The sequence below is a fragment of the Sinocyclocheilus anshuiensis genome, unplaced genomic scaffold, assembly GCF_001515605.1.
Source record: "Sinocyclocheilus anshuiensis isolate Anshui unplaced genomic scaffold, SAMN03320099.WGS_v1.1 scaffold475, whole genome shotgun sequence".
In the NCBI taxonomy this organism is placed as follows: Eukaryota; Metazoa; Chordata; class Actinopteri; order Cypriniformes; family Cyprinidae; genus Sinocyclocheilus; species Sinocyclocheilus anshuiensis.
This window is the reverse complement of record NW_015549650.1, coordinates 382,871-395,538: the sequence shown is the minus strand read 5'-3', so window position 1 is coordinate 395,538 and position 12,668 is coordinate 382,871. Positions and strand designations below refer to the sequence as shown.

The 12,668-nt window shown below is 35.4% G+C and overlaps 1 protein-coding gene across 1 annotated transcript in view; it reads right to left on the bottom strand.

The window, feature by feature from the left end:
* LOC107660234 (CUB and sushi domain-containing protein 1-like) overlaps window positions 1-12,668 on the bottom strand; it is a 411,890-nt gene that overhangs the window by 69,551 nt on the left and 329,671 nt on the right. Inside the window, exons 35-38 of the mRNA XM_016449502.1 lie at window positions 9,575-9,693; window positions 9,382-9,451; window positions 9,157-9,273; window positions 4,069-4,278 (exon numbers count right to left, since the gene is read on the bottom strand). Of these exons, the coding sequence (XP_016304988.1) occupies window positions 4,069-4,278; window positions 9,157-9,273; window positions 9,382-9,451; window positions 9,575-9,693 (516 nt within the window). The remainder of the gene's footprint in view (window positions 1-4,068; window positions 4,279-9,156; window positions 9,274-9,381; window positions 9,452-9,574; window positions 9,694-12,668) is intronic.

Sequence of the window (12,668 nt, the reverse complement as noted above, 5' to 3'; positions counted from 1 at the left end):
ACATGTGCCTATTCTTAATTAAACGTAAGAATACCTTTTATATTGTTAGTTTTCAAGATTAACATTTACTGGACTGCAGCCAACTAGTTTTTTTTTTTTTTTTTTTATTATCCATACAACATTTATTTATTTATTTTTTAGAAATATTGTAGTGAATGTAAGTATCAAATATAATACAAGAGGCTTTTGGGCAACAGGTAACACTTTATAATAACTTTCATTAATAAATCATTAACACATATTATATAATGCTTAACAGATCATTGGTTAAAATAGATTAGAAATATGAGATAAAGTGCCTGTTAATCTTTACTAATGTACTCATTAAACATTAAGATTAACAGAGTGTTATTTAATGTAAAATGAAATGCTTGCAAATGTCATTAAACTTTCAATTCCTTTGATCATGCACATTTAAAAAATCTGCAAATTATTTTAACATAAATTATACAATGATTAAAAGCTTATTTATTATATATGCACTTTTCAATACTAACAAATGTCATTACACTTCAGGTCTACAAATGTTGTGGGGGAAAAAATCAGTCTGTTAAGGTCACTTTTGGTCTTTGTTGTGTAGACTTCTATTATTTAAACATTTTAACAAATCATTTATTAATGATTTGTTCATGTTTTTGCAGTACCCAATCTAAAGTTGAAACTATTCATCATTTGTAAATGTTTATAAATGTTTACTCATCATTTAATATCTTTATGGACATTAGACCTTTAGCAGCTATAACGACGTTTGTATAAAGGGTGGTTAGTTAAGTTTGGCTAAATGCTTGCTAAAGACAACACACATTGTAATTTGAGTGCATATGTTTTTATTGCCTCAACACTTATATTAGTATACTGCTGAATATCATTAAACAGGATGTTCCTGGAATCATGCATAAAAAGGAGAAAATGAATCAAGTTTTTCCAAGATTGAACCGTGTTCCCAGTGTTGGGGGTTCTCCAGGACCAGGATTGGGAACCACTGCCTTACAGTAATCAAACTGACCCCCATACATCTTAAACAACCCTTAAACCAGGCGTCTCAAACTCAATTCCTGGAGGGCCGGAGTCCTGCAGGGTTTAGTTCCAATCCTGCTCCAACACACATACCATGTAGTTTTCAAATAACCCTGAAGGACTTGATTAGTTGGATCAGGTGTGTTTAATTAGGGTTGAACCTAAACTCTGCAGGGCTCCGGCCCTCCAGGAATTGAGTTGGATACCCCTGCATTAAACCGACCCATACCACTAACCTGTCCCTAACCTTACCCGTATCACACCTCAATAGCAGCAAATGTGTTGTGCATTAACACAAGTTTTCATCCATTTTATAACATCTGTCAAAATATTTTTTTTTTTTAAAGTGCATGATCATTTGAATTGAAAGTTTGATGACATTTATAAGTATTTTAATTTACATTAAATAATGATCTGTTAATCATTAGGTAATGTTTAATAAGTTTGGTCACTTTATTTTAAAGTCAAATTCTCATTATTAACAAACCATTAACTACAACTTTTGCCTCAATAAACTCCTAATTTGTTGCTTATTAATGCTTAGTAAGGTAGTTGTTAAGTTTAGGTATTGGGTAGGATTTGGGATGTAGAATATGGTCATGCAGAATATGTGCTTTATAAGTACTAATAAACAGCTAATATATTAATAATAGGCATGCTAATAAGCAACTAGTTAATAGTGAGAATTGGACCCTATACTTGATAGTCTTACTTACTAATAAGTTTATTAGTAAACATTAACAAACACTTTATCTCAAATTAATTAGAGATGTGGAATATAGTAAGGCAGAATATGTGCTTTATAACTAATAAACAGCTAATATATTAATAATAGGCATGCTAATAAGCAACTAGTTAATAGTGAGAATTGGACCCTATACTTGATAGTCTTACTTACTAATAAGTTTATTAGTAAACATTAACAAACACTTTATCTCAAATTTCTAGCTATTTGAATATATATTAACTAATGATCAGTTCAGTATTATATAACGTTTGCTAATGATTTATTAATGAAAGTTAAAGGGGTCATATGATGCGATTTCAATTGTTCCTTTCTCTTTGGAGTGTTACAAGCTCTTGGTGCATAAAGAAGATCTGTAAAGTTGCAAAGACTAAAGTCTCAAATCCAAAGAGATATTCTTTATAAAAGTTAAGAGTCAGCCACACCTACCTAAAACGGCTCGTTCTAACACGCCCCCACATGTCTACCTCACTATCTGGGAAGATTTGCATAATGCTGCTCAAATGTTCACGCAAAGAAAGAAGGCGTTTATTCTCGCTGTAGTATTGTTGCTGCCATGTCGTGAAGCCGCTGTGTGCTTCGTTGTGAAAGCAAAACTACTTTGTTTGACCTTCCAAAAGAGGATGATATCGCTTCGTCATGCTTGGAGCTGATCCGTGCTGGTCGCTAAGGAAATACTTCAACTTCGCACTGTCGATCGCCGGTTTGGCTTTCACCGTGGACGAAGCGGAGTCCAGCCCGGGGTCGTCACATGTGGTTGCCGCAGGCATCACAATATGGTAAGGGACGTAACATTTCCATCACACGCTTGAGGAATTCGGCCAATCACAACGCACTGGATAGCTGGCCAATCAGAGCACACCTCGCTTTTTCAGACCGATGAGCTTTGTAAAAATCGACGCGTTTCAGAAAGGCAGGGCATAGAGGAGAAACAATAATGTACAGTATGTGGAAAAGAATGTGTTTTTTGAACCTTAAACCGCATAAACACATTTCATTACACCAGATACACAAAATAATGTTATTTTTAGCAGCATCATATGACCCCTTTAATATAAAGTGCTAACGGACAACATATATTTGTACATCTCTCACTATATCATATATGGGCGATAAAAGCATGATGTATGAACTAAATTAGCGCATCAATTAAAAAAATGACTAAATAATTTAATTTACTCAATCAACTTCAAAATGACAAGCATTCATTATGTTAAGGCATTAAAGGGACAGCAAGGTAACTACCACATTCAAGGTTCAGAAAAGTACCAAGATAATCGACAAAGTAGTCCGTGTGACATCAGTGGCTCAACTCGCATGACGCCAGCGTGTGGCGCAGGATCTGGGTCAGCGGCGCCACACGCTCGCGTCATGGTACTGTTGTGACCACGTGTCCAAAGTGACGCAGTAGAGACGAAAATGTGGAATAAAGTCGTTATTTTTGTTTTCTTTGCGCAAAAAAGTATTCTCGTAGCTTCGTAGCTTTACAGTTGAACCACTGATGTCACACGGACTACTTTGTCGATCATCTTGGTACTTTTCTGGACCTTGAACGTGGTAGTTACCTTGCTGTCTATGGGAGGGTCAGAGAGCCCTCATATTTCATCAAAAATATCTTAAATTGTGTTCCAAAGATGAACGAAGGGCTTACGGGTTTCGAACAACATGAGGGTGAGTAATTAATGACCGAATTTTCATTTTTGGGTGAACTAACCCTTTAACGACAAACACACATACAAGGTGTTGCTCATTTCTGTGTATCGTCACAAGTATGGTGAAGTACCATAAAGCTTGTCAAGCTAACATACAAGCATCTCCAGGCAGCATTTCAAGTGCAGCGCTTATGATCAACAGCTTTATAATCATATTCTTTCATCCTGCATCATTGTTTGTGTATCAAAACATGGCATCAGTATTCCCCCCCGCAAAAGCTCGTCTAGCGGCACAGATCAAGGCTGTGCCTGGCTCTTTTCAACTCAGACTAGAGTGGATAAGAAAAAGAGAGAGACGAAATGTTTGACCTACAAGCGAGGAGACCAGACAATGGCGAGTTATTTATATCGAGTGGAATCCAAGTGCACATCCAAATGCACTGTCTTATTGATTTCAAAATGCTTTCAAGACCCCGGCTGTCATAATGGAGTGTCCTCCCAGTGATCTCAAAGGAAGTGAATCTTTAGATATTTCCAGTGATCTTGGTAAAAGGCCGTCACTCCCACACGAAGGGTCAATACAAAATCAAGGACGGCTGATGTCTGCAGGAGAAGAGAGCGCAGCATGCAAATGGAAGATGGGAAGTCACCCACCTTGGTAAGTGAGTTTGAAGCCCTGTCTGTTCTCAGAGTGGTCGCTGTAGAAGTGGATGACGGTTTCATGCATGCTGCTCAGTATAGGGGGCGGCAGTTGGCTTCCGCTGAACTGTCCGATGAGAGAGCTACTGTGGTGCGGCCCATTGCGAAACTCTAAAAAATCGTGGTTATCCTCAGAGGTGAAGTTGAGAAATTGGATGTGTGCCCCTGCGGAGTGATCACAGTGGTTAGACTTTCACAGAGGGTTATGTGCAGAATTTACATAAGGAAAGCCTTTAAAGTATCAGGTTTTTTTTTTAAACAATAACTCTGACTGGCCTGTACAGACCAGTTCTTTCCTCTGCTAAGAGAGATGCTGTTAATTGCTAAATCACAAATAGTTTTTTCCCTCATGTTCATATGTATGGAAAACAAAGTAACAGTCATGTTAGCTCAGTAACTGGCTCCATGTGAACTGTGATACTGCTGGGAAACCGGAAGGGAACTTACATATTACTAATAAACTGATCCCCGGAGACTTAAGTTTAACAGCATCAAATTTAAATGAAAATGTGGTTTTTAGACTGTTTAGAACGCATTTTATTTGTGCCTTGTTTACTTTAATAACAGCATGATAATAATAAGCTGACATGGACTTCACAGATTGGTAGAGTATATTCAAATGAAAATTGTCATGTACTCACCCTCATGTCATTCAAAACCTATAAGACTTTTGTTCATCTTTGAAATATAAATTAAGACATTTTTAAATGAAATTAGAAATTTCTATCCCTCCATTGAAATCCATTCACCCAAAACTTTGATGCTTAAAAAAGTCATTAAGAAACGTAATCCATATGAATCGAGTGGTTAAATCCAATTCATCTGAACAGACACAATTGCTTTATACAGTGTGATGAAAAGATTCAATTTAGGCTTTTTCATACATGCTTGCTTGATGCACAGGAGACAATAAGGTTTGTTCTCGCATGCCATGAAAGCACTTTTGAGCTTCGGTTTAGCCTATTTGATGCACTCTATACGTGTGTTGATCAGTTTTATATATGAATAAAAGACTAAATTAAATCTGTTCAACATATAAAGGGATCGTGCATTAGAAGACTTGAATTAAAATGCACGATTCATATGGATTGTGTTTACTCTGTTTGTATAAACTTTTTGAAGAATCAAAGTTTTGATGGTGAATAGACTTTTAGTGGAGGGACAGAAATCTCTCAGATCTTCATTTTTGTTTTGAAGATGAACTTAAGTCTAATGGATTAGAAAATAATATTTAATGACATTTTTAATATTGATTGAGTTTGTCAATTTGGTAAGTCACTTTCAAGACTAAAATATGACATATTAATATTTTAGTCAGTTATAATAGTACTAATATCTTACTAATATAATTTTGAGGCATTCATTTGAAAGTATTGAGCACCTATAATTTTTTTTTATTATTATTTATTTAGTTTTTGATGGCCTGGACATGATTCTTTGTAATGTATTGTGATACATATTGTATCGTGACATATGTGTGATGATACATATTGCATTGTGAGGTATCCAACCATTTAGCTTACACCAGTGGTTCCCATCCTGGGGTCCGCACCAGGGTCAAACATGGATGGGAAAATCTTTTTCCTACTACATTATAAAAAAAAAAAACCTTGACCAATCGCATTAATAGTAGCTGCTATGTGTCTGCATATATGTGCTGCTTACCTTTCACTCTCTTCTGTACTCTTTCCCTCACACAAGAGCATTTCTCCTCTTTAGAGTTTATCAGTAGATGCACTGGGGTGCGTTTCCCTAAAGAATCGTTAGCCAACTAGGTCGCATCGCAAACGTATGTGGTAAGAACTACAGCTCTTGACCTGTGGTTAGAAGCATAGTTTCTTGTTAGTAAGACATATGGACTTAAATAAATTATACTTTTGGGCAGAACAAGCAAGCTAACATGCAGTACAATCTATATCTTCAATTCAATTAAAATATATATACATTATAATCGATAAATTTTAGCGGAAACCCAGAGTATGACGTAAGAGGAAACCCACTATGAATCAAACATCAAATAAAGCAAAATGACAGGGAACAAAACATAGAAATCTCGAATCAATTAATTAGCAGAAGTTATTATTCCACCACATGCGTGTGACCTCATTAACAACGGCCCTAAATTGTTGAACTAATGTGGTTCAAACGACGGAGATGCGACCGTGTTCGGGAAACAATCGTGGCTGGCTAGTTAGTTTCCACAACAATGCATCGTACTATGGTGGTTAATCAGTGTGTTACGTCGTCGTACGGGAAACGCACCCCTGGCTGACTGGCCATTAGTCAGAACTGGCCATTTTTTATTTTATTTTGGCCGATCTCTGTACAGACTTGCACACAAAATGCATTGCAATCCCTCCCTAATATTTTACACTTCAAGCTCCGAGTAAATTTTTTTTTTTACTTTTTTTTTTCACTTTCACTGATGAATGGTTACAATATTTAATTTAGTTCTGTTTTATTATTATTATTTAGTTATTTTATTTATTTACAATCAAGCTACCATTACTTTGTTGCACTGTGATGTGCTGGACTTTACAAATATTTTATTGTGCTTTTGTTTTATTGTGCTATTATATATATATATATATATATATATAATCAGAAGGTAATTTTAATGCATTTTTTACTTATTTACTTAATATTTATGAAGTTGTTTGTAATCTCAATGAAAAAGCTTTGGTTTTTTGCAGTAAATTTGAGTCCAAGTGTTGCCAGCATTTCAGTGTTTTGTTGGGTGGGTGGAAGGGGGTTTCCTTATTTCTGGTTCTGTGGTTGTCACTGTATTTCAGCAATGCTCCAAGCTCCAAGTCAACATGAAATAGTACAGGAAAGATGGCAGTGTGAAATTTTACGATCACGCAACAACCAAAAGATTTGAACTTAACATTCATTACCTAAAAGAAAACAGTTGGATGATATGACAACAAAAGAATTGTCGGCCGTTTTCACTGAAAGCGTGCGTCGCTCTGGGATGCCTTGGGCAGCTCTTTTAAAGATGAGCTTTATTGTCATTCTGATGCGGTGCTATCCTCTAACTGCACTTAACTCTACCTATTCAGACTGTCCTAAAAGCTATAATCAGCACCCACAAAGCCATCTGTGTGTCTTATTCAAATGATTGTAGCCTGTTAACAGTGAAAGCTAATGCATTTTTGCTGCACAGCGCAAATATGATGGTTCTAGCTCTTGCTTGTGCAGTGCCTGCTTGATAAGGCAGAAAATTGCTTTTGGAGATCTCAATGTTACATTGTTTTCCTCCAAGTTCGAGGGGTTTGGAGAAGAAATAGTTGCGCTCCAGGATAAGTGTGAATGGCTTTTTTTTTTTAAAGGGGTCATATGACGTTGCTAAAAAGAACATTATGTTGTGTATTTGGTGTAATGAGATGTGTTTATGTGGTTTAAGGTTCAAAAAACACATTATTTTCCATATAATGTACATTATTGTTTCTCCTCTATGCCCCGCCTTTCGAAACGACAAACAACAAGCCTACTCTACACTGCTCAAAACTCGCGTTTGAATCATCAGTGGCAAATTATTTAAGTATAAAAAACGTACTTACAGGCTGTGAGTCAGAAGCGCAGACTGTCCTTGCAAAGTTGGAACTGCCCAATTCTTTATGCACCAAGAGCTTGTAACACTCCAAAGAGAAAGGAAAAATTGAAATCGCATCATATGACCCCTTTAATGACATGCATTTACCTTGTTAACATTTGGAATTGTTATTTTGTTCTCAACTCATTTGAACTGTGAGGCGGGAGAAAGCAAATGGGCTACGACTAAATGACTTCAGAGAGTTGCATCGACTGCCAAAGTCTCTAACAACATCTTAAAAGTTGAGATAAATTAACCAAATAACACCCTTGTGTCAAGTGGAAGAACATCAAATGAAAGGAAGTATCACTTTGTGCCTGATGGCATTCAGTGCGACGCTGTCCATTTCTGGGTATCTATCCGGGTAAATACCTAATGCATGAGTTAGCTCATGCAATAAAGCTAATAGGTGTCATTCATGAAAGAGTGAATTTCTATGTAAAACGCTCAAAAACCATGTTGTCGCACTGAACTGAATGCAGACTTGAATACTATAACTAATGGTACTACCTTTTCACTGTAAAGCTGCTTTGACACCATCAGTATTGTATAAAGCTCTATATAAATAAGGTGACTTGACTTGACTATCAAACTAAATAGTGTGTTCTGATTTCGAACAACTTTAATCAAATATTGATATTTTAACTATTATTTCCTAGCAAGACAAGCAGAAATGCTGTGTAGATTTGATTTAGTGACATTTAATGATTTTTATTTTTTTTTTATTTTTTTTTCTGTTCAACCGAGTCATTACATGAATAAACCAGTTTGTTAAAATTAGGTTTTCTTTTTGGTGGAAAGCATCCCAATTTTGCAGCTATGGTCAAGCACCACTGAAAAAAATTAAAGTCAACATGAAATTCTGTAGCCTACAAAGAATAAGAGGTTTGGAGAAATTATGAAAGGATAATTTTAAGCCATTTTACAGTCATTTTTTAAAGTCACGGTAGATAAAAAAAAAAAAAAAAAGATAGATAGATAGATATATAAATAATAAAATTTTTCAATCATTTAAAAAAAAATAAAATTGCATAGGGTGTTACATACCAAATAGAAAATGTGTCATTCTTTACTCATCCTCAAATGATTTCAAACCTCTATGAATTTATTTTCGTCTGTTGAATACAAAAGAAGATTCTTTGAAGAATGTTGTTTCAATGTATCTTCTTTTGTGCTTAGCAGAAGAAAGTAATTCATACAGGTTTGGAACAACATGAGGCTGAATGAATAATGACAAATTTTCTATTTTTGGGTGAACCATCCCTTCAAGAAAATAAACAGGGTCTATTTCAAATTCATGTTTACTTTTAAGTCAGTAGATTCGCTATTTTAAGCAGTTTCCCCTCAACACTGGTCATACTGCAGTGTACAAAATAAAGGGGACACGAAAGCATTTGAAGCTGTAATCTCCAGACAGCTGATCCAGTGCCAGCTCTCGGCGCACCCACCGTATCCAACAGGAAGCATGATCCTCCAGGTGCAGTCCAAGTTTCCAGGGTAGTTCCCAGGGAAACCCGGGCTCAGGATAACATTGCTCATATCGTACAGGGTACCGCCACACTTCGCTGAAGAAACATAAGGAGACACAAAAGAAAATGCCCAGGGTGATTGAATATTAAAAATCCATATGGTTAAAAAAAAATCTGCCATCTGATTATTATGGAAAAACATACCGATACAGAGTGGAGGGGGGTAATTCCAGCGACGTACGGTTCCCGGCATACACGTCATGTGAGAATGTCCCTGGAAAACAAAGAGGTCACATGATGCAGCAGCTTCTCCATCTTGTTATTTTTGGCACTTTTCTATGTGCAGGTGCAGCATGTTGCATTTGTGTGTCAGGGCTGCGGATAATCAGCAACTCACCTGAAGCATGTACCCCGGCTCACAGCTGAATGACACAACCTCGTTCATCATGTACCTGTCACCGTTCTTGAAGCCATTGGCCGGGATCACGGGCTCCGGGCAGGTCGTCAGTCCCACAGCTAAATGGGTCAGAGAAGGCATTAACACGTGTTCTTAATACAGATTCAGCCTATTACGTCACAGCTGTCACAAACAGGTAAATTATAGTGTCAGGTATTCCTAATCATCTGAACGCATGTGCTCATTGTAATTTAATGCTGTCTTTCATCCACTCGATTTCAGTGAGTAAATTCGGGACCATAATAGACTGCGCGAGGGTGTTGCCATGGTGACGGCTGTGCTGTGGTGCATTCCTCGCACGACGAGTGACATTGTGCTTTTGTGACAGTGGTGTGTGCTTTTTTCTGTATTTTTGCAAGAATCACTCACAGTGTACATTTTTGATCAAGCTGTACTGCGGAAATATGTAAACAAACGAAAAAAGATGAAAAGAGAATATTGCTTTTGTGATTATGATGGTCACTACAATTCAGTCAATAATACATTAAGGGAAAAAACTAGATCTGAAGGGAATCATCTTGCATTGTACACTGAAAAAAAAAAAAAAAAAAACTTTTTCTTACAGTCAAATTTATTAGCTTTTCTCAAATTATATTTTTGGCTTGGTTCAAAGTTTTGATTTAATTTAGATTTAGATTTTTAAGATTAATCAATAATATTTATTTTTCCAAACACAAAAACATTCATACAAAGTAAAATGATTATTTATTATAAAGACACATGTACTTATTCAATATATTTTCTTTAGACATAAGCCAAATGCTACTTAATGCAAATCAAAATCATGATTTTTCAATCATTTTTTTCCTTAATTTGACCATGAACAAATCAGCTAAAATATGAAAGAGGAATGTTCATATTTTGTTAATCAAAGTTTAATTTCGTTTACCTACTATAAATGAATAGATTAATTTAAAAATGCATTTTAAATAAATTACACATTTTTATTTATTTTTCAGTGTAATGCTGCAGCATAATTTCTCACGTTTTACTGTGGGGTCTCTCAGAGGATGTATTATGAAACTGGGCAGGAAAAGGGTTTATGTTCTGAGAGCTGAGCTAAAGATGACAGCTCAAAGCTGATGGCGATGCTGCATAATGAAGTGGTTTGCCAAGATCCTCTCTTTCTCACCACATTTCATCTTTATTCATAGCCCTCCAGTAAATCAGTCAACATGATACTCAAATTTTTAACAAAGCTAATGTTGCAACATATATTAATCTGAGTGGCATGAGATGCTCCTGAAATGAAAAGGCAAAGTCCCTCTTAGTGTTGGAGTTTTTTTTAGTTTTTTTTTTAGTCCAGTTCCATTTCAGTAAATAAATTCAGTTCCAGTTCTATTTGATGTTTCTGGGTTGAAGGCATAAGGAACAGCATTTATCTTACACTAACAACAAGAACATACTATTTTATATTATTCACATACACTGAAACAAGTGAAATGACATTTATTTCAAGTGCATTTTTATACTGGCTTAACTGAAAATCATTGTTTGAAACTTAAACCTTTTTTGTTCAGTTTGCAGAGGTGTAAAATACTTGAGTAATTTTACTTGATTGCTGTGCTTAAGTGTTATTTTGGGGTATTTTTACTTTATTGCACGTTTGAGGTGTGAGAACCAATGAGGTTTGTTTTCATACCTTAAGCACACACATTTCAGCTTCAGTTCAGTTAACTTTCATCAGGTAAATGTCTGGCATCAAAAGTTTGCCATCAAATGAGAGTAAGCACGGCATATTAAGTTTATTCATTATTTTTGTCTGTTTTGATATATAGCCATTAGCTGTCTATGGAGTATTTTGGCTGAACGCACAAGATTAAGTGCAAATAAATTCAGTGACAAGAATTTAAATACAATTCATGTTTTGGTGGGAATTATTGTTTTTTTTTTTTCATATTAATTGTTACAAATCTCCAAAAAGTGTTTAAATGAATATTGTATGTTAAATTAATTCTAAATCATGTTTAGTGATGTTCTTACCAGGCAGTGGATTGATCATTACTTAATCTAATTAGTCGCAAATCATTATATATTAATATTTGCTGAGAAAAAAAAAATCTAAATGCCTCAAATAAACAATTAAAAGATGAATTGTTGCAGACAGAAGCGTTGAATAGATAACACAAAAAGTGGCTTTTTCAAAAAGTCAATATTGCATGTTTTAATTCTATGTCACTCCTTATTAAATCAACACATTCTTGTATTCTGTCTGCATGTTTCTGGCCTCCGCATCACATCTGGCTCATTAAAGTCCACCCAGAAATGAAAATTCTCTCATCATTTCCTCACCCACATGCCGTCTCATATGTATATGACTTTCTTTTTTCAGATGAACACATACTAAGATTTGCAGTGCATATAATGCAAGTGTATGGGACCGCTTCAAAAAACGCACAAAGTAATCACGACAGTAAAGTTTAAAATATTCATATTTGTATGCTTCTTTCACTCACCTATCATTTCACTTAAGAAGACACTTATTCACCAGCTGGGGTCGTATGGATTAATGTCGTGTTCACTTTGTGTAGTTTTTGAAGTATCATCTTTAGATGACCCCGTACACTTGCATTATATGCAGAAAAACAGATTATTTATTTTTTATCTTAAACTCTGAGTTTATGTTAATCTGAAGAAAAAAAAAGTCGCTAACACTTTATTTTAAGGACCAATTCTCACTATTAACGTGTTGCTTACTAGCATGCATATTACTTGCATATTGACTGTTTATTAGCACTTATAAAGCACATATTAATGCCTCATTCTGCATGACCATATTTTAGATCCCATAAACCTACCCCATACCAAAAACTTAACAACTACCTTACTAACTATTAAGAAACAGCTAATTAGGGGTTTATTGAGGGAAAACTAATAGTGAATATGTGTTCCCTTGCATGCAGTTTATTTGTAAGCAATTTGTGACTCTGGACCACAAAACTAGTCATAAGGGTACATTTTTTTAAATTTAGATACATCTGAAAGTCGAATAAATAAGCTTTCCATTGATGTATGGTTTGTTAGGATAGGACAA